This window comes from Nesoenas mayeri (genome assembly GCF_963082525.1).
Source record: "Nesoenas mayeri genome assembly, chromosome: 6".
In the NCBI taxonomy this organism is placed as follows: Eukaryota; Metazoa; Chordata; class Aves; order Columbiformes; family Columbidae; genus Nesoenas; species Nesoenas mayeri.
In genome coordinates, this window is record NC_137545.1 from 9,570,354 (window position 1) to 9,592,933 (window position 22,580).

Below are 22,580 nucleotides of genomic sequence, written 5' to 3' on the forward strand. Positions count from 1 at the left end.
CCTTTGCATCTGGTTTACTGCTGTCATCCAGAGTCCCAAGTTCTTCAGGTCCTAGAGAAAACAGCGCCTCTGTAATTGCAAAAAAAACCCCTATTTATAAAAAAGACAATGTCTCCTCTTTAAAGATTTATTGTATTTTAACCGTCAAGCATTATTCTTCTTTTTGGCAAATTAAGATGATATTAAACAACACTTCTGAACATCAGTCACCCTTACAACTGGCTCAAGCTATAACAATAAAGCACAAGGTATTTAGATGGCAAAATATCTATTTTTTTCAGGAATTGTAGTGGTTGCATTAAAAAATGAATGATACTTTATGGGCAACAATAACCTCTCTTATTTACACAATCTGTAGTTGTTCATCTGTAAGAAAACATAATCCTTACAGTAGTTACATTTTGTGCTAATTTTGTACTAATTTGTACAATTTGTACTAATTTTACAGACCAACAGCTCTGCGTATTCTGTAATAACTTGTTTGAAGTGAACTGAAGCAAACTGTTTCTGCAAACAAACTGTGTTTGTGGCGTTTTTTTAATAAATACCTAGAAATGCAAGTCACCGTAAAACAGCAATTCCAACACTATTTTAAGATTGTTTTGAACACATTACCTCTAAATTCAGGTGTGAAGAGCAGAGTCTGCAGAAGGGAATTGAGGTAGCAGGTCCCACCCTGATTTTTTATACCACTGAGGTTAGTGAAATCCCTGGGAGCTGGAGGCTCGGAATCTCTGGGCTTTGATTTCTTCCCTTTTCCACAATGATTGTTTGAAATAAAGGAAAAATCCTCTTCGAATAAGTCCCCAAACATTGTGAAGGCAAAACAGTCCCTTAAAAATAGAAAATAATCCATTTACTTTAAATATGCAATTGAATCCACCCACCTCTACATGATGAACCTTAAGTCCTGACAGAAGAATGTTTATAACTTTTTTCATCTTATTCTGTTCATTCTAAAAGCAGGTGTCAAATCTGTGCAAAAGCATGCACTAATGTAATAAAAAAAGACGTGAATTAAAAGCATTCATGTTAGCACAGGCCTGAATAGACTTTTAACTTGGAATCAAATACATGGCATTTCATTTTTGCATTATCAAAACCACTCATATCAAAACAAACAGCTCCTTCTAATCATCCATAATTAACCAGTGCTCAGGGTGCCAACTTTCCTGCAGGAAAGGTGAGCAAAACCTCTCAAACTCATCAAAATCCCTGCGCTGTCTCTCAACAAACCCCTGAGCACATATAACCTGTCTGTAGCACTGGCCATTTCAGATGCGACGAGTGTAATAAACAGTCCAAAATCCAGCGGTATTTTATGAAATCATTATCTTTGCTTCCAGACAGTTGAATCACAAATTCAATGACATCTAATTCCACTTATGGGGATTTTTTCACAGATCTTTTTGGAACCCTTGCAACCTCTTAGCATGTACCAGGACTCCCAGAATAACCTCCTTTTGTTTTGTATTGGCCACCCCATAATTTCACTTGGTATGCTGTATCTCTTGTAATAGCAGTGAGTAATTTTGAATTATACTGAAGCAGTGAATAAACACCCCCCAACTAACTTTATTCTACTTAAGAGTTTACAGAAGTTTATCATATTGCTCTCAAACTTCTCTTCCAGATAAAAGCCTCCATGAACACACATTCAGTCCTACAATTGAATGTGTTCCCTGTCTCTGATTATCCTTATCTACCTCCACTGAACCCCTTAACCTTCTGCCTTGCTATTTCTGAGATCAGAGGACTGCAGCTGCCTGCAATGTTCAAGATATGCGCAAACCATGTCTATAGACAATTATATATATATATATATATATATTTATAGATAATGTTTCTCTGGTTTGTTCTCTTTTTGTACAACTGCTGAGCACTAAACTGCTTTAAGCAACGTTCATTACTATCCCAAGACCTAACTCCTATGTGTTCACTTCAAACCCCAGCACTGTTCACTCACATTACATAAATATCTATACAGAACTGTAAGGTTGTGATTGTCTCTGCCTCATGCTGCATCTCTCTATACTCATGTATGTTTAATATTACCTGCTGTTGCATCACTCAACCACGCATGAGCACAAAGACTTTGAAGCTTCACTGATGGAACATGTGTTTACTGAAATACACTGGTTGATTTCACGAGAAAAATTAATCACCTCAGCATTCACTGTTTTTTCCTGATAGATTATAATACGCTGAACACATGCTCTAGCAAAGACACAGACTCCCCCTCACTCCCCTCTGGGACAGCTAATCTTCTGTTTCCCATCTTTTAGCTAATTATTTAATCAAGCAATAACCTTCTCCGGTGTCAGCTTAACTTCTTTAAGAGCCTCCAGCAGCAAACCTTATTGAACACCATTTGAAAATTTAAATGTAGATGACAGACCAACCAGTAGATCTTCAGGCACCTGCTACAATTCTTTGTACAAAACAGCATTACATTAAGCCCATTTTAGAGCAGTTTTTAGGTGAAGGGCTGTGCTCAGGGCAGCTGACTATGAAGCAGCATGGCCATGTTCACTCTGCTTGTTCTGTAATGCTTCTTCAGCACTTCATGCAACGCATATCCCCTTCTAAATCCCCACCAAATAAAATTATGTGGCTGGAGAACCTTCTCAATGAATACAGACAGGAAATAAATCATTTTCATTCCTTTGTATTAAGTTTTCCTCCTCTGAATGCAGCTCTTATACCTTGATCACCTACAAGCCCCACAAAAACCTGTAAAGCTCCCACCTCCCATGCTTCAAGATGTAATAATCAGGTTTAGGACTCTTTCCAAACTGCCCCTCAGACTGCATTTAATTTCCAGTCAGGCCTGCTGCACTTTAACCAACCAAAGATTACAACTCTTCCTATTGTCCTCATCCGAATGCACAACAGCTTTCTTCTAATAGGTTTGTTCACCATAAAAAGGTGCATATCTAGGAGACAGTGATCATCTTACTGACAGCCTGCATTCCACCCACAGCTCCAGAGCAGCACTTCAGCAGGACGGTGCCAAATCCTCCCTCACTCCTTATTTCAGGATCCTCAAAGCATTGCTAGCAGCTTCATTCCCTTAAAAGCCACAAGGTAATACAGATCAGAATGAATTTCTGGATGATGACTGTGTGTGCTGGTTTGACTGAAAATGGGTTCATTTTCTACATGCAGTTAGAAACCTTTCTTTGCCATAGCTAGCACACTCATTATTTGGACTTTGTTTGAGAACAAGAAGATAACAGCCCAGCACAGAGTTAATATTTTTATTGCTCTGGTCTGAGAGCCAAGGACACTCTGAGTGCTCTACCCACAGGTGTGACGGATTAGGGAATGGGGGCATAGATGGAGCAGAGCTTGACTGACATCCAGACTGATCAATAAGAATATTCCATCCCATTAGCATCAGGCTTCAGATATAAGTAGAGCTGTGCCTTCCTCCTTCCTCTCTTTCACTCTCTCTCTGGCGCTCAGCCAGGGGAGTTCGGATCAGGCATTTTAGTTCAGCCTTTTTCTGTTTTGCAGAGGATCTGAGCCCTTCTGCCTTTTTCCTCTTTTCTCTCTCTGGGATTGGCTGTGGGACCAGGTACTGTTTCCTGGCACTGGCTCCTCAGTGTGTTTGTGAGGAACTGCCCTGAGTATCTTTTATTTCTATTTTATACATACATATATATATATATATATTTACTAGTAGTGTATTCATATTTTGTTATTTTATTAAACTGTGTTTATGTCAATTCAAGTTTCTCCCTTCCCTTTTGATTCTCTCCCCTATTGGGGCAGAGAGTGAGTGAGTAGCTATCGTGGTTGTATTGCTAGCTCGGGTTAAGCCACAACACTCTGGCCCAGTGCCCTCACACAGCGGGGCCAACTCAGCACACGTCACTTACGAGGGTCTTGCTCTGCCAAAGTTGGAAAAAGTCCAGGAAAGGAGATCCCAAAAAGCCCGAGGTGGGAACCTCCCACGTTGTAACTCGGCTCTGGCTCCTCTCACACCCCTCATAACGCTGCACCCGTGCCCTCCCCACAGCAATCCGATCTTGCCCCTCGCCTTCCCTACAACCCTTCCCTCTCCACCCCCATGTGCTCCAGTCCCGGAGCCCCCACGGCGCTGGGCCCGGACTCACCGGTACCGAAAAGAGAACGAGGACCGCGGCCCCAGGCCTGCCGCCTGCACCCCGGCCGGTCCGCAGCGCCGGGGAGCGAAGCCCAGGACCGCCTGCCCGACTCAGTGCCCAGAGGCAGCGCCTAGAGCCCGGGCAGGCACCAACCGCCACGGCCCCGCCGCCGCCGCCATCTTTGTTGTGGCGCCGCGCAAAGCATGCTGGGACCGCAAAGCCGCGGCGCCAGGACTTCACTCACCTGGCCAAGAACAGCTGCCCCTCCTCGCTCCACAGAGCGGGGGAAGCCTCCTGCAAGCGGCGGGAGGGAACCGGGTGCCGATGCAAACCGAAGACTGTCCGGCACCGGCTTCCCCAGGGCGGGGGAGTGCGCACGGCCCGCTGGGAGTCGTAGTGCGGCGCAGGCGGCCGCACTGCCTGCCGGGAGGAGCGGGCTCCCTGCAAGGCCTTCTGGGGGCTGTAGTTTCCTGCCGTCACACCGCCTCAGCGTTGCCATGGAGACCCCGCGGCCTGCGCTGCTTCGCCAGCGTGGCGGCCTGGAGGAGAGTCAGCTCCTGCTGGGGGGTTGGACCTGCCCGAGGAGGAGAGCAAGACGTCTCCACCGTGACACAAAGCTCCCCGGGCACCAGCAGACAGGCCCTGCCCAGCCTTCTGAAATACACAGGCAGGGGGGAAGCTCATGCACCAGCCTGGCAGCACCTCACAGCTGCTGGGGCTGCTTCTCCTCCTGCCCTTCTGGTCCAGTCCCCTCCCTGAGCTCCTCTCACTTGGGCTTGTGCATTTCTCTCACAGCATCCCCCAGCTACGCTGCCTCTTACCCAAATTCAAAGTCCCTACTGCCTCCTTGCACGTATGAGAGGAGAGCAATTCTTATCTCGCACTCCCTTGAACCCAGTGAAGTTTAACTAACCAAGAAACCCTTGCCAAATAGCCAAGCCAACCGAGGGAGCTGCTGGCAAACTCTCAAATGCTCAGAAGCACCTCTGAGGTACTGATTAACTTCACCCCGCTTGTCCTGCACTTGCCTTTGCAGCCGCTCCCTTCACATTAAGGGTGCTGCGAGGTTTGGATGGTGCTGTGAGGTTTGGATGGCAAATTCTTCCAGCTGCAGAAAGGAGGAGAGGACTTTTTCCTAACAGCTCTCTGCTTACCTCTTTTTGGCAAATGCAGAGTGGCCAAAAAAAACCCCAAACCATACCAACGCCAAACCAAACCCCAAAACTAAACCAAAAACCAAAACAAAACACAAAGAACTTTTCACGAGAAAACACTGTTAACTAAACTGGTCATCTTCCCAATGATCAAATGTGTGTTTTATGTAAATCTGGAAATAACATATTTCAGGTGTTCCTATTTTTTCCCTTACATTTTATAACACAAAAGATTAGGAGAGTATTTTTTTTTCACTTCTATCTCAGAGCTTTTCCCCTCAGTCAGCCTCTCTCTGTGTCTCTTCTTGGTGTCCTTGCAGACTCTGGAGATTCCTGCCAGCTCAAAGAGTTGGCTTATCAGCCCTTTCCCTTTATCTTGAGAGTGTCTTGTTCTGTCCTTGGAGAAATTATCTGAACATCCGTGATCAAGAGAGAAATCTGAATGAATCTGACTGGCAGGTTGAGGAGCTAGTTCTCCATTGAACGCTGAGGAAATCCAATGACACAGCACAGAAAGGGGTCATGGCATTTGGCTTTACAAATAATGATTAATAAAAAAAAACCAACCCACAACCCAGAGCACTAAATTATTAACTAGACAGAGAAGGACAATTCAACAGATAAGCCAATCAGCTTCCTTCAAAAGTGTCTTCAAGCTACAGTTTGAAGAAGACTTTCACAGTGTGTACTCTCACCACAGGAACATGACTTTGCGGCTTTGCTGTGCCTGGATTTTTATCCTCCTCATTCCCAGCCTCTCAGATGGAGGGAAACTCCTGGTGGTGCCCATGGATGGAAGCCACTGGCTTAGCATGAAGCCTGTGGTTGAAAAGCTCAGCGAGAGAGGACATGAAGTGGTGGTGCTTACACCAGAAGTAAGCTGGCAGGTAGGAAAGACAGAGGCATACACGGTAAAAACATACCCTGTGTCTTATACAGTAGAAGACCTGGATAATAGCTTTCGTGACTACCTTGCTGCTCACCTGAAGGACTTGCCTTTTCCGCTGAACACTCTAGCGATGTACAACAGCTCTGTGCATGTTTTCCATATATTCTTTGCTCAGTGCAAGGAACTTTTCAGGAACAAGGAGACTTTGCAGTACTTGAATCAAAGCGGCTTTGATGCTGTCCTAACCGACCCCATCCTTATGTGTGGAGCAACAGTTTCTAATTATCTTGCTCTTCCGTTTGTGTTCTTCATGAGAGGATTGCCTTGCAACTTACACTACGAAGCAGCGCAGTGCCCAAGCCCTCTGTCTTATGCTCCGAGACTGTTCACCTTCAACTCGGACCACATGACGTTTTTCCAGAGAGTGGAAAATGCACTGGTTTCCCTCCTGGAGCTTGTGTACTGTAACGGTTTCTACAAAGAAGCACTAGCGTTTTCCTCCGAAGTTCTTCAGAGAGATGTATCCCTGCTAGACATGTTCAACTCTGCTTCCATTTGGCTTCTGAGATATGACTTTGTGTTTGAGTATGTCAGACCAGTGATGCCCAATATGGTCTTTATTGGAGGTATAAACTGTGCTGAGAAGAAACCACTGCCTAAGGTATGTTCTTTTTCCTCCAAATTACACATTTTGCAACGGAATGTGATTACATCTTGTCTGGAAATCTAGTGCTAATTAAGTTTTCTATTTCTGGTAATGATTTAATGCAGCCAGATTTTTGCAGTTGTTTTGCACAGGCTGAAATCAAATTATCATCATGGAGGTAGGTGACCTATTTGAATTAATGAGGATTTTTGGGCAAGTCCAACAAGAAATGGACTTCATCGGCCAGCTACAAATTACCATCCTCTGTGAATGTATATTCACTGACTAAATGCATTTTTATTTTGATTTCCTGGAGTCTGACATCTTTCTTTGACCTGGCCAAAACCCCAAAGACCATGCCCTGAGAGTCATCTTTTGTTTTTAACTCTGTGCTCAATAAAGTCAGTTAAGTTGCCTTGTCTGTGTTTTGATGACTTGTGGCTTCCAAAGTATGTTGTTTCTATTTGTAGGTCATGGTGAAACATAAATGTCATGTTGAAATGGGAAAAATTAATCTGGAAGAGTGTATTTGGTGAAATACACTTGTATGCAAAATTCAGCTAAGTTTTCATACCTGTTTCTAGACATTTGCTTTTGCCAGAATTGTTCTGCAGGGTTTTTAATCCTAATTTAGAAATTTAGATCTATTTTGATAGTTACTATATGGTCTCTAAAGAGTTAATAGCACTGGACACTTCTTTCCAGGCACAAAGCAGGACACAGATCTCTTTCCTATGATAGGAAATTACTGCCTTGCTTCTGAATTGTGGTCACACAATTTCACTGTACAATTGCAGGACAGCAGTTTTGAGCTGATGTTTTTTTTCATTCTTTCCCATTTCTTTCATACTCTTTGACAGGCTTCTGCAGAGTCCACTGAACTTGATAAAGAATAACATTGTAAATTCAAATCCTAGAATAGTATTATAAATATGACGTTGTCTTCCATTAGGCTCAAGAAACTGTTGCTTCATAGTTTGAGATTTAAGATGTAAATTCTTGCTGGTTGCATGACTTAAGTCTTTACTTCTATATCTGAAGGTCTCAGAGCTGCAGTTTGTTGCTTACTACAAGGGTAGTGCCATCCTGCCCTCATTTTATACCTGGCATCTCCCATCTTCACACTGACATTTGTCATTTGGTGGAAACCACATGTTCCAAACCTTGAAAGTACTTGAGTATCTTCAGTCCACCTTTTACAGCAACATGTTCTGCAGAGAGCAGAAGAATTTCTCCTATTTCACTTCAAACAGTGCCCAGTAGCAAGGCAATAATGCAGCAGAGTGTAAACAAATGTGAAGTGGGTCATGCATGGGGAAAAAAAACCAATCTGCTGATCTGTACACAGTAGTAAACCCTGGGCTGGTCACGACTTTTCAGAAATACAATTGTATTATTAGAATAGATAGTTCTCTGAAACACAGTAGCCCGTTATTCAACAAGAAAACAAAAAGGATGACCAGAAAAGGGAGAGAGAACAAGAGATTGAAGACGCATTTTATTTTCTGAGACGAGAAGCTTAAGCCACAGACCATTCAACACTGTCCACAGTTTTGCACAGGCAGAAAAACCAGGCGCTGTGGCCTCATTCCAGAAGAGGACTCCTCGCTGCCATATCTCACACGGTGCTGTGGAGAACCTGCACCAGGGTGCTGTGGAGCTCCTGCCTCTGCAGAACTGGGCAAGTGTGTCTTGTCCAGCACCGAGCTGGACCGTCCTGAGCTATAAGAATCCTCTCCATCCTGCAGTGCTCTTGTGTAAAAGGAGTGGGAGAACATGCGACTACAGGACTGGGCCTGGGGGAACACAAACTGCACTTACTGACCAAGATAAATGCACTGGCTGCCGCAGGCTGGGCTTCCTCATGTCCCACTTTGCATAGGCATCTGTCTCAGCAGCAAGTACGTATTCATTAACAGACACATAAATCCACTTGCCAAATCCCAGTGTGTCTGGAAGTCTAATACAAGGCTCGCAGGAAGTCAGAGCCAGTATCTCGGCTGAGCAGAGGTCCCGTGCCAGCATCAGCCTCTAATGCCTCCAGAAGGACCTGAATGCTGGCAGGATAAATGGTCCCTCATTAAGAGAACATTGCAAATGAACTCAGACTGTGAGCCCTGAGACACTTTCGGCCAAAGTTACTGTGAAGTCGCTATTTTGTGCAGCGTGCAAAAACAAAATTTGATCAAAGTTCAGAAATGTAAGCTATAGCAGGCTTTCAAAATGCTTCTTGTGTTCATGTTACTTATTCAAACAACTGGTTAACTTAAAACATTAAGTGCTCTTTGCTACTGGATAATGAACATAACACAGACTATTTTGAAAAATGAATGAAACATTTCTGTCCTAGCTGAAGAACTGCATACTTTCTTTGTCTGTCTATTCTTTGTTAACGCCTATTTTTTTTTTTTTAATTCTTCCTGTCGCTGCCTCCCCTTTTCCACAGCTTTTCTCTGATGGTCTGGTATAAAAACTAGGTAATCTTTTGAGTCCGTAAGAAAATGTAGCCATGCTGGCAAGAGACTTGTGCTCATACAGAGACTGTATTGGCTGTTTACAGCCAGCTAATTTTGCTCTTGAAGGTTATACCAAGTTCAGAGAAAGTAACATAACCGCAAGTTCCAAATGGATTTGGTCACTTCTTATCATCACTTGAAATACTCTTTATCTCTGAATCTCCAGCATTTAATGAGAATTATTTGTAAATCTGTTCAGTGTTCACATTCAGTCTGTGCCTTACAAAACTATCTCCAGCCTCTCACTCCTCCATATTTAGTCCTTTCTAGAAATCAGTTCTCCATATCTAAAGGTGGTTCCTCCATGTCAGCGAGACAGTGGGGAGCTACACAGAACAGTGCTGGCATCCTTTGGGGGTCTACCGAGACAAACCCTGTCAGGGTTTAGTTCCTCCATACTAAATATGCTGGGAAGCCCACCACCACTTATAAAAGGAAGGAACAGGAGAACCTTCGTGCTGCTGATAGTTTTGCGTCACCTTTTTTCTTGACAAGGATCTTTTCCTTAGCACCAGCCAAGAGACTGCTCTGGCATTGCTTTTACCGGCACGAAGACAAAACATTCCTCCAGCAAAGCCCTGAGGGCCTCAGTTCAAAAGCTTAGAGGTAAAAAGCTTTTTTCAAATGTTCAGTCTGAATCTTTCAAACTGCCATTTGGAGCCCATATTATACCATTTACTGATAGCCAGAGAAGTTGGGCTCTGTCATCATTGTTACTTCCCATGGAATAACTGTAGGCTGTAGACAAGTGTTATAGGGAACAGGATCTCCAACATGGTTTGTTTTCTTTTTCCTTAAAAATCTTATCATAACACATGTGGAAGCAGCTCAGAAATTCTGCCCAACCCTTCTGGTAAGCACAGGACACAAATGGGGACTTCTCTTGACTTATACCACAGCCAAGTCTTAACTTCTTTTGAAAAGCAGGTATTATTAAGAACATTTAAAAACATTTGGCCTGTAGCCTCTCACCTATGAACTCTTATGGCCCTTCCTCAGCAAGGACCACATATTCTGTGGTATCATTGCCTTCTAAAAGATCTTTGACCTTGAGCTACTCACCTATGGACTCTTACGGAGTTGAGCTCCCCTCTTGAGCAAGAGCTGCATATTCTGCTGCATCACTGTCTACACAAAGAGGCGTTTGGTTAATGTGTTACACAAACTTTGGTGACACCACTGCTTGGCGTGCCAGCTCCTGCTCAGCATGTAGAACATTGCCTGTGACCTCCAGGCACCTTTCTGAGCGAGGGTGTAAGAGGGAAGGTTGGAGATCAAGGTCTTCTGTGTCAATAGTACCACATGCTTCTTGTGCTATAAACTCTCTGGAGAAACCCAATGGCCATAAAAGCTGGAAAGAAGTGCTCCTGACTTTAAATCTGGCACAGGACAGTCATGTGCACAGTGACTCACCTCAAACAGCCCTGATCCAGAAAAATCCCTTTCAAAACAACTGCTACCTCTGCAAATTGAAGGCCCTGCTAATTGTTCTGAATCATTTAAGATAACCACGAAGATATAAAGACCACAAAGTTATAACTGAGGTGCAATGATATTTTCCTTTCATCAAAACATACCCTGTGCCTTACACACAGGAGTTTCTGGATGAAAGCTACAATTCCATTGGTGAAAACAGTTTTGATAACTCTCTCATTCTAGAAAAATCTGCATTTTTACTCATCAATATGTCAGAATTGACCAACATATTCTCTTCTGCTTGTCAGCATATCTTGTATAATAAAGAACTAATGAAGTACCTCAAATTTGATGCCATTATGACGGATCCTGTATTGCCCTTTGGACCGATTGTTGCTGAGAATCTCTCTCTCCCTTCAGTGTACTTTATGCGTGGTCTTCCATGTACCTTGGACTATAAAGCTGCCCAGTGCCCCAGTCCTCTCTCTTATGTGCCGAAGACACTCACATCCAGTGCAGATCACATGACATTTACAGAGCGTGTGAAGAACCTTCTGGTTGGGATTTCAGAAGATTTGTTATGCTATCTCTTTTATTTAAAATATGAGAACTTAGCTTCTGAGGTTGTTCAAAGAGAAGTAACAGTACTGGAACTGTTTAGCAAAGCATCCATTTGGCTGATGAGATATGACTTTTGAGTACCCGTGCCCAAGAATGCCCAATATGGTCTATGTTGGAGGCATCAACTGCGCTTAGAGGAAGTCATTATCGAAGGTTTGTCGCTGTTTCCATTAAGGGCATTATAGCATTTATTAGTGATTATTTAAGATCTGCTTTTTTAAATGCTTCCTATAGTAGTAGTTGTGCTTGAGCACAAATGTGATCGAATACCAGGATGGCTTGATTTGGAAGTAGCAATCTCAGGCTCTGATAGATGATCACAAGACCTTAGCTTCGTTGCACTGTGAGCAGCTGAAGGGTTTCTCTCCAAAGAGCTTAGGTGAAGTTGTCTAAGCTATACAGCTGCCTAGGTATAGCTTAGCTTGTTGGAAGCATATCAAGTAATGTCATACAATCATGGCAGTTCTACTGTATCTAGATAAATGACAAAACCATGCTAGATCATATTCATACCCCTAACAGTTGTGGAATATTGATTAATTGTAGGAGACTTAACTGGGCACAAAGTAGAAATGTGGAATTAACTCTGTGGGTATACCCAGGCACTGACAGTGTGCGACAGAGATCAATAATGTGCATGAATACCCCAAATCCTAGCAGGGTAGGCAATCAAAAACAGTAGAGGGAGCTCCTTCCACATTTGTGGAAGAAAGCATAGAAGAGGATGATTGGAAACAGAAACCTTCAGGGATATAATTATCTACTCTCCTTCCCTAACTTGTTCAAATCTCCCTAGTGGGCTGTGCATATAATGCAGATGTCCGTCCTTTATTCTGTTTTTCAGATCGCGGTGGTGTGGCAACAGCAGAAGTTATTGTTGAGCTTGTATCACCTTTACTACTGTAGACTCAGGGCTTTTGCTTTGATAACTGGTACAGTATAGAAACAAATCCGAAGATAAACCTTATCCACCCACTGGATATCAAATCTCTGTCAATTCATTGCTTCCCGTTTAGGCTCTGAGAGCACAAGTTAATCCACAGGTCAGACTTCTGTTCCAAGTTCTGCGTCCAAACAGTTGAGCAGACTCAAGGCAGGGAGTTCATCATTAACTGTTTGCTAATAAGATAGAGAATGCTCAGTCAGATGATATCTCCCAATCATAACTCTGTTCAGCCTTTCACTGTTAGACATCGCTGACTGCTTGAGGCTTCATTTTGAGCATTTGAATACTGTAATATTAATTCAAGCGTTCAGGTTTACCTTGCAGTGCCCAGTTGCTTAAAGCCTTCACTCTGCACTGAAGATAAAACCATTAAGGGCATTATAGCATTTATTAGTGATTATTTAAGATTTGCTTTTTTAAATGCTTCCTATAGTAGTATTTGTGCTTGAGCACCAATGTGATCGAATACCAGGATGGCTTGATTTGGAAGCAGCAATCTCAGGCTCTGATAGATGATCACAAGACCTTAGCTTCGTTGCACTGTGAGCAGCTGAAGGGTTTCTCTCCAAAGAGCTTAGGTGAAGTTGTCTGAAGATAAAACCACTCTTTACATACAGTAAAAATTACCATTGTATCTGCCTACAAACATACATTTTGCACTTCTGCATCCCTTGGGCAATGAGGAATATGTTATTTGGTGGGAGGCCTCCAGATTCCCACAGAAGCATGCATGAAAAGGTGGGCTTTTCCCTCAGTATTTTCCAGCAGCCTATTTCCAGTAATTCCATTTTGTATGCCTGTTTATAGGACTTGGTGCTAGCTGGGGTAATGCTATAGTCTTCTGCCCTTGAGCAGAGGACCATTTCTGCAGGAATGTCAGACAGTGGCAGACCTGAGTGAAACCCCCATCACCCAGCGAAGGAGCCAGAGGTCTTTTGTGCAAAATACTCTGTCCCAGATCTGGACTGCAACTATGTTTTGCTAGAACTATGGCCAGCTTCTTAAGTATAGAATATCTGTCACTTTCCCCAAAGAAATCCTCCTAATTCTTAATGCTTTCTCTTATTTTTCAGTTAATGTCTACTGCAGATATTTCATAAAGGTTATGTGTAGCATCCACCTATGCAAGCAGAGCCTGGTTAAAAAGACTTTAGTACAATAACCCACCTATTTCCAAAGCAGTGTTACAAAAAGTTTCTTAATGGTAGTGGCGTTCCTGAGGAGAGAGTCAGACCTTGGTACACAAAAACATTTAAAGAAAGGAGTAAAACTGATGTGACTGGTCCCATAGAGAATAAACAGTGCTAAATATACTCTGAAATAGCCATACCCATTCCACTGCATTAGGAAGTGCCGAAGAATTTCGTATCAAAAGCACATTGGTAATTCAGGGAGGATTTTGCAGTTCCCAGATGCCTGTGAGTTTACACAGAACTGCACTCCCAACCAGATATCTATGGTGCCTTAATGTAGAGCACGTCTTCTGAGAAGTCTGCCAAAACAGAACCAAGCCCTGAAATTAGAACTGCGTTTCACCTTGCTTGCCCCCAGGAGAGCACGACGTCTGCTCTTCAGGATGCGACTGTCACCAAATCTTCAATGGCTCCTTCTCTGTGGGATCCAGTCTCAAGCAGAGAGCCTTGGCATTCTGGTCAGCCACAAAAATACATTAAGGGGCATAAACTAAGAGGATCGATCCCTGTTATCCCCTCAGACCTTAGATATAACTTTTCAGTTGCCATACTTATAGGGACATTTAGTTCATTTTATTCCACTTAACTCTGATGCCTGCAGTAATTCCCTCCAGTTTTGTCTGTCCTTACCTGGCCTTACCAAATATTTTTCCTGGATTCCAGTGGCAGATCTCCTAGTCCTTCTTGTATTTAAATCAAACAAACAAAACAGATTAAAAAATTGGCAGTGATTCAATATGATTATACTCAAAGCAGGCCTAAAAAATGCAGATATTAGGAGTTAGAGCTTTCTGCTGTCAGAACACTTTGCAAAACTCTTCATTTTCTCTTGCAGCTACATGGTCTGAAAAGAAGAGCATCAACTCCAAATCCAGAGCATCTGACTTGGAATAAATGTGAAAATAAAGCACAATATATTCACCTGGGTATTGCTACAGGATCTTGTTTAGTGCACAGAAACTGCTGTCTGTGAGCACGCAGGCTTTGCTGCATGAAGGTTTTAGAGTAAATATTTTCTCGTGTCCATCTTGGCTCAGGCTTCAATTCTGCAAACACTCACACACCTCCACAGGTTCATCCACCTGTGCCGAATTTTTTTGACCCAGAACTCATTTTCCTACAGGGAACTAAATTTTCTGATCATAATTTTTATGTGTCAGCTGCTCATTTTATTGCCTTTCCATTTTTATGCAAATGTGACAAAGTACAGCACGTAACGTGGAAAGGAATTTGACTCGGGATGCACTCTGTGTTGGCAGGAATTTGAAGCTATTGTGAATGCCTCTGGAGAACATGGCATTGTTGTCTTCTCGCTGGGCTCCATGGTCTCTGAGATTCCTATGAAGAAAGCCGAAGAAATTGCAGATGCCTTGGGCTCTGTCCCTCAGACGGTATGGTTTCCCTCTCCCAATTCCAGCACAGCAATTCAATGCTCTTTTCAAATACAGTACATGATTACCTTTGCTTTTTGGTGTGCTTGGTCTTCCCTTCTTTCTCCTGCTCCCTGATGCCAGAAGGAAGTATCAGCCCAGCTGCTCCGCAAGACAAAACAGCTTTTGTGCATCGTGGAGGTTTTTAGCTGTGCTTTTCAAACCCACTGAGGAGCAGCAAGAGACCAGTTGCTGAGAACTGATGTTGTGCTTAATTGTCTTGACAGGTTTTGTGGAGATACACGGGAAAGGCACCACCCAACCTGCCAAAGAACGTGAAGCTCGTCAAATGGCTGCCACAGAAGGATCTTCTAGGTAGGTCTGAGATACCCTGAGTGACTCCAGCGTGTTTCTTTTAGTCTGATACTGCTGCGGTAAGGCCCCATGAGCATCATCTCTGCTGAGTCCCTGTGTCACTGTGGGTCACAGGATTTACTTTTGGCCCTTGCTGTTTGAACCAGAGCTCGTCTTTTAGAAACATATCTGGTTGCAACTTCAAAATTCCCAAATTATCAAACAACACAGTTTGGAAAGGTGTTCCACCAATTGACTCTACTCTTTCTGTCAATAACGGGGGTCTTTACCTCTGACTAGCCAGCTGTGGGTTTTTGTCATGTTTTTGTCTACTAGACTGAAAATAAAGTTTAAGGAGCCCGAGAGAGCATTTCCAGATGGGTCATCAGGCTTTTCAAGTGGTAAAATAGTACATGCTGTTGGCAGGTGTATCCTTGTTGGTTAGACAACAGGACTCAGCTGTGGGCCATCTGAAAAGCCAGCAAATGGAAGACATAGTAAAAAAGTAAGTGATGGTAACATCCTCCTTAACATCACTTGGCTCTGATTTCACTCAAAAACCTGAGAAGCTTTGAAGGATTATCCAGGGCTTCCCAGAGATTACCCAAACCAAGAAAGGGCTCTACAACCCAAGGTTCACTCAGTCCCTTGTAATGACCCATTCTCTGCAGCCCTGCGTCTGTCCATAAGTAATGATACACGTGACAGCCCAAAGTTCTTGATTTATGACTGCCAGTGCTAATTTTACCCAAGTTCTTTCCCCAGGGATGCGTTACTGTGACTTAAGAAATCAAAAAGCTAAGCAAGTCTTTCTTTCCTCTACAGCTCACCCTAAGGCTCGTGCCTTTATTACCCACGGAGGCTCACATGGTATCTACGAGGGCATATGCAATGCAGTGCCAATGGTACTAATGCCGTTATTTGGAGACCAGATGGACAATGCCAAGCGAGTAGAGTCACGGGGAGCAGGACTGACACTGAATATAATTGAAACGACTTCACAAGACATGTCCACTGCCCTGAAAGCAGTTATTAATGATAAAAAGTAAGCAATAGAAAAGCAACTTTTCGCCTTCTACTGTTGTGTAACACCAGCACTCTGGCTTCCAGCTTAACAGAATGCTAATCTGTTCTTATATGCTTTTTATATCAAAGCTACATCGCTGAGAAGCTGACGCTTACCCAGGGTTAACCTTGTCCTGTCCCTGTAACAGCACTGTCCTTCTCACTGCCCAGGATCATAATCATTAGGTGACAAGAACTGGCTGATATGAGAGGATACAGGTATCAGAGAACTTTCACCCCAAAGATTTGCTGACAGCTCAAATTGAGCTTTTTCTTCTTTTCTCATACCTTTTCTCCTTTGTTTATCATTGAAAACAGCACTTTTCTGAGCCTGTATTATGCCATTTTCCTTCTCATGGGGTGGGAGGACGCCACCAGAGAAGTCCCCAGTGGGCCATCAGACAACTAACACTGCATCCCTTTTTTCTGGGGTCTCAGTCTCAGCAGCAGGAGTCACTGAAAACACCCAACATCTTTCCTTGGCAGGTACAAAGAGAACATCAAGCGACTCTCTGAGCTTCACCTCGACAGACCCATCAACCCCCTGGACCTGGCCGTGCACTGGGTGGAGTTTGTAATGAGACACAAAGGGGCCCCACACCTGCGCCCCGCTGCTCACGACTTGAACTGGGTCCAGTACCACTCCCTGGACGTCATCGCCTTCCTCCTGGCCGTGGTGCTCCTCTCCCTCTTCATTTCTCTGAAGTGCTGCCTGTTCTGCTGCCGCAGGTGCTGCTCAAAGAAGGGAAGAGCAAGAAAGCCAACCAAAGCAAAGTCTCACTAGCAGATGGAACCGGTGGTAGGGAATAAGGACTCTGCTCCAGGCCAGAAGGATCAGAGAACATTTCAAATTTCACGCAAATAATTGCTGGCTTTCAGTCAGGAAATAAAAACATTCCTTTAAACTACAATTGATTGTTAAAAATAATTTGTATAGAAGTGCTCCAGTCATTTGGGAAGATAGTGTGAAGTCCAAGGCTCCTGGCTTCCACGTCTTTCTGTACAAAGGGCTCACGGTGATATTTTTTTTTTACCTCTCTATGAATCATAGAATACCAGGTTGGAAGGGACCTCAAGGATCATCTGGTCCAACCTTTCCACCCTGCAGGGTGGTTCTTCCTTCCAAAGTGTCCACTTCCCCACTCATTGTGGTATCATCAACACGTTTCATCAGGCTATGCTGGATCCTACCCTCTAGATCACTAATGAAGATATTAAAAAGTGTTGCGCACCCACTCATGACAGGTCACATCTGGAGGTTGCCACAGTCCCCATACTACTACATATAGAAAAAGTCAGAAAAGACCTTAAATGTAAGAATATTCGGAGGCATACATACGGAGGCATCCAGGTACGTTATGGCAGCACAGGTGTCCTGCTAAGCTCCTGCTGCTGTTATTTTCTATTGCTGCTTGAAAGAGCATGTACTTTAGTTCAAGAGGATGGTCGCTCTGCTCCTCAGCCTGTCCCCATGCAGTGCCCAGTTCTCATGGGCATCCACACCACCTGCACCCCGTCCAAGACTGATGCCAATTGTTGCTTTTTATCCTCTGCCTTTCCCTCCTCACCTCCTGCCCTTGGTAAACACATGGAAACCTCTTCCTTGGGCCATGCAGAAGGAGTCCCCACGGTGCATGAGAGCTGATCTGCTTTTAAAATGCAGCTTTTGCAGCTCCACACGCTCCTTAAGTGACAGCTTCTGCGGTCCCCGTGGTCCAGGTGACAGCAGTGCATCTGGAAATGAGACCCAGCGAGACCTCGCAGCTGCCTATATTTATCTTTGACTTACAAAGAAAAAAAATTTCCAAACAACCAGTTGTGTCACTTTAACCCTAGTACTAAAGAATGAAATTCTGGAGTCAATTTTAGTAAGCACTTCTTAAGCAAACATCAAATTCGAGTCTCATACCATCTGGGCATGCGTGGGCTGTTAAACCTCCAGAGACCCTCAGTGCAATGACCTGGGCCGCACACATATTTCGATTTGGTTTTTTTTCTGGTGAACAGTAAATCCTATCAGCACAGCTTTAATTACAGAAAAGAAAAATCTGAAAAAGGACTGTGCAGAATTTGGGATTGTTCCTCCTCCACTTGAAGACAAAATCATCTCTGTTATCAATTTCAACAGAAACAGGCTCAATATCTTACTTTTGAAGGAAAAGCCTACAGCCCTGAAATCTTACATCTGTGTGCAAAACAGAGTATCAGCCAACCAAACTGTCTTTCAGTATCAAAATTAGGCTTTCATTCATTCTCATGAGTTTTATGCAAATTGAAGCAATATTCTTTCATACCAACACTGAGCAGTGATTAATGACAGGAAAGTTTTAAATACCTCCGTATCTGGTCATCCAGAGTCCCAAGTTCTTCAGGTCCTATAGAAAACAGTGCTCTGTAATTGTAAAAAAAAACGTATTTATAAAAAAAAGACAATGTCTCCTCTATAAAGATTTATTGTATTTTAACCGTCAAGCATTATTCTCCCCACCCTGATTTTTGATACCACTGAGGCTTTGATTTCTTTCCTTTTCCACAATGATCGTTTGAAATAAAGGAAAAGTCCTCTTCAAATAAGTCCCCAAACATTGTGAAGGCAAAACAGTCCCTTAAAAACAGAAAATAATCCATTTACTTTAAATATGCAATTGAATGCACCCACCTCTACACGAAGAACCTTTAAGTCCCAACAGAAGAATGTTTACAACTTTTTTCATCTTATTCTGTTCATTCTAAAAGCAGGTGTCAAATCTGTGCAAAAGCATGCACTAATGTAATAAAAAAGACATGAATTAAAAGCATTCATGTTAGCAGGATTTTCGCTCCAGCCTTTGGCTGTTTTTATGCTTCAACAGAATCCTTTTTCTCTTGAATTCCAGTGGCAGATCTCCTAGTCCTTCTCGTATTTTAATCAAACAAACAAAACAGATTAAAAAATTGGCAGTGATTCAATATGATTACACTCAAAGCAGGCCCAAAAAAATGCAGATATTAGGAGTTAGAGCTTTCTGCTGTCAGAACACTTTGCAAAACTCTTCATTTTCTCTTGCAGCTACATGGTCTGAAAAGAAGAGCATCGACTCCAAATCCAGAGCACCTGACTTGTAATATGTGTGAAAATAAAGCACAATATATTCACCTGGGTATTGCTACAGGATCTTGTTTAGTGCACAGAAACTGCTGTCTGTGAGCACGCAGGCTTTGCTGCATGAAGGTTTTAGAGTAAATATTTTCTCATGACCATACTGTATTATGGCTCAGGCTTCAATCCTGCAAACACTCACACACCTCCATAACTCTGTTCATCCACCTGTGCCCGTTTTTTTGGGGCAGAACTGATTTTCCTATAGAGAAGTAAATTTCCTGATCATAATTTAGATGCGTTAGCTGCTCATTTTATTGCCTTCCCAGTTTTGTGCGAATGTGACAAAGTACGGCATGTAACGTGGAAAGGAATTTGACTCGGGATGCACTCTGTGTTGGCAGGAATTTGAAGCTATTGTGAATGCCTCTGGAGAACATGGCATTGTTGTCTTCTCGCTGGGCTCCATGGTCTCTGAGATTCCTATGAAGAAAGCCGAAGAAATTACAGATGCCTTGGGCTCCATCCCTCAGACAGTACGGTTTCCCTCTCCCAATTCCAGCACAGCAATTCAATGCTCTTTTCAAATACAGTACATGATTACCTTTGCTTTTTGGTGTGCTTGGTCTTCCCTTCTTTCTCCTGCTCCCTGATGCCAGAAGGAAGTATCAGCCCAGCTGCTCCGCAAGACAAAACAGCTTTTGTGCATCGTGGAGGTTTTTAGCTGTGCTTTTCAAACCCACTGAGGAGCAGCAAGAGACCAGTTGCTGAGAACTGATGTTGTGCTTAATTGTCTTGACAGGTTTTGTGGAGATACACGGGAAAGGCACCACCCAACCTGCCAAAGAACGTGAAGCTCGTCAAATGGCTGCCACAGAATGATCTTCTAGGTACGTCTGAGATACCCTGAGTGACTCCAGCGTCTTTCTTTTAGTCTGATACTGCTGCGATAAGGCCCCACGAGCATCATCTCTGCTGAGTCCCTGTGTCACTGTGGGTCACAGGATTTACTTTTGGCCTTTGCTGTTTAGAAACTTATCTGGTTGTGACTTCAAATTTGCCAAATTATGAAACAACACTGTTTGGAAGGTGTTCCAACGTTTCACTACCCTTTCTGTCAACAACGGGGGTCTTTACCTCTGACTAGCCAGCTGTGCATTTTTATGATGTTTTTGCCTACTGGACTGAAAATAAAATTTAAGGAGCCCGAGAGAGCATTTCCAGGTGGGTCATCAGGCTTTTCAAGTGGTAAAATAGTACATGCTGTTGGCAGGTGTACACTTGTTGGTTAGACAACAGGACTCAGCTGTGGGCCATCTGAAAAGCCAGCAAATGGAAGACATGGTAAAAAAGGAAGTGACGGTAACACCTGTTAGCACAGGACTGAATAGACTTTTAACTTGGAATCAAATACATCGCATTTCAACAAGCAGGTGCTCACAGCTGCCATCCTACCCTGTTTGCCCAAAAGTAAGGCCGGGTCTTATGTTAATTTTTGCTCCAAAAGATGCATTAGGGCTTATTTTCAGGGAATGTCTTATTTTTCCATGAGCAGCAATTTACATTTATTCTTGAACAAAAAAAAAAAAAAAATCAACATTTATCTAAGTATAGTCACGTCTCACATTCTGGAGCAGCATTATAACTCTCCAAATGCTGATTTCCATCATGGATTTCTTATACTCGATTTCCTTTTTCCATGTATGACAACCTACCCATATTCAAGAACAAAAATCAACATTTTTTCAAATACAGTGATATCACCATCTTCTGGAACATCATGATAACTCTCCAAACCCTATCTGTCCTGCTGCATTCTATAGCAACAAAAGTAAAATTAATTGGCATGCATAGCTGCCTGGACTCTATTTAAATTGATGGTTTTTTATGAACTGCAACTAGGGCTTATTTTTGGAGCAGGGCTTATATTTCGAGCATCTTCCAAAATCCTGAAATAGCGTGCTAGAGCTTGTTTTCAGGGTAGGTCTTATTTTGGGGAAACACAGTAATGCTGCACCAAGCCTGGACTGGCCCAGCTGGCACCTCTTTTGCTGCCAGCGCTGGCTCTCTCTGTGATCCGCTGTGATCACACCTGTCATGCACAATGTCACTCCTTCTCACTGCAGCTGCCCAGCTCAGCCTCTCTCCCTTGGGCTTGTCCATTTCTCCCACAGCATCCCCCAGCTACGCTGCCTCTTACCCAAATTCAAAGTCCCTACTGCCTCCTTGCACGTATGAGAGGAGAGCAATTCTTATCTCGCACTCCCTTGAACCCAGTGAAGTTTAACTAACCAAGAAACCCTTGCCAAATAGCCAAGCCAACCGAGGGAGCTGCTGGCAAACTCTCAAATGCTCAGAAGCACCTCTGAGGTACTGATTAACTTCACCCCGCTTGTCCTGCACTTGCCTTTGCAGCCGCTCCCTTCACATTAAGGGTGCTGCGAGGTTTGGATGGTGCTGTGAGGTTTGGATGGCAAATTCTTCTAGCTGCAGAAAGGAGGAGAGGACTTTTTCCTAACAGCTCTCTGCTTACCCCTTTTTGGCAAATGCAGAGTGGCCAAAAAAAACCCCAAACCATACCAATGCCAAACCAAACCCCAAAATTAAACCAAAAACCAAAACAAAACACAAAGAACTTTTCACGAGAAAACACTGTTAACTAAACTGGTCATCTTCCCAATGATCGAATGTGTGTTTTATGTAAATTTGGAAATAACATATTTCCCTTACATTTTATAACACAAAAGATTAGGAGAGTATTTTTTTTTCACTTCTATCTCAGAGCTTTTCCCCTCAGTCAGCCTCTCTCAGTGTCTCTTCTCGGTGTCCTTGCAGACTCTGGAGATTCCTGCCAGCTCAAAGAGTTGGCTCATCGGCCCTTTCCCTTTATCCTGAGAGTGTCTTGCTCTGTCCTCGGAGAAATTATCTGAACATCCGTGATCAAGAGAGAAATCTGAATGAATCTGACTGGCAGGTTGAGGAGCTAGTTCTCCATTGAACGCTGAGGAAATCCAATGACACAGCACAGAAAGGGGTCATGGCATTTGGCTTTACAAATAATGATTAATAAAAAAAAACCAACCCACAAGCCAGAGCACTGAATTATTAACTAGACAGAGAAGGACAATTCAACAGATAAGCCAATCAGCTTCCTTCAAAAGTGTCTTCAAGCTACAGTTTGAAGAAGGCTTTCACAGTGTGTACTCTCACCACAGGAAC

General features: G+C 43.2%; 2 protein-coding genes across 7 annotated transcripts in view; one reads left to right on the plus strand and one right to left on the minus strand.

Annotated features, from left to right (window-relative positions):
• USP40 (ubiquitin specific peptidase 40) overlaps positions 1–4,259 on the minus strand; it is a 33,197-nt gene extending 28,938 nt beyond the window's left edge. For 5 of the 6 annotated variants that reach the window (XR_013922290.1, XR_013922291.1, XM_080346987.1 and 2 more), the window contains exons 1-3: positions 4,122–4,259; positions 616–833; positions 2–69 (exon numbers count right to left, since the gene is read on the minus strand). Coding sequence is in view for 4 of the 6 variants with exons in the window: in XM_080346987.1 (XP_080203113.1) it covers positions 2–69; positions 616–814 (267 nt within the window). In the remaining 2 variants the exon portion in view is untranslated. The remainder of the gene's footprint in view (position 1; positions 70–615; positions 834–4,121) is intronic. The other variant, XM_080346986.1, reaches the window with a different exon arrangement.
• Positions 4,260–5,970: 1,711 nt separating this feature from the next.
• LOC308041799 (UDP-glucuronosyltransferase 1A8-like) lies at positions 5,971–17,066 on the plus strand (the record flags this gene model as incomplete). Its single annotated transcript, XM_080346708.1, has 5 exons — positions 5,971–6,816; positions 14,753–14,884; positions 15,151–15,238; positions 16,043–16,262; positions 16,769–17,066. 5 exons carry the CDS (start codon positions 5,971–5,973, stop codon positions 17,064–17,066), a joined length of 1,584 nt encoding a protein of 527 aa, XP_080202834.1.
• Positions 17,067–22,580: the final 5,514 nt, after the last annotated feature.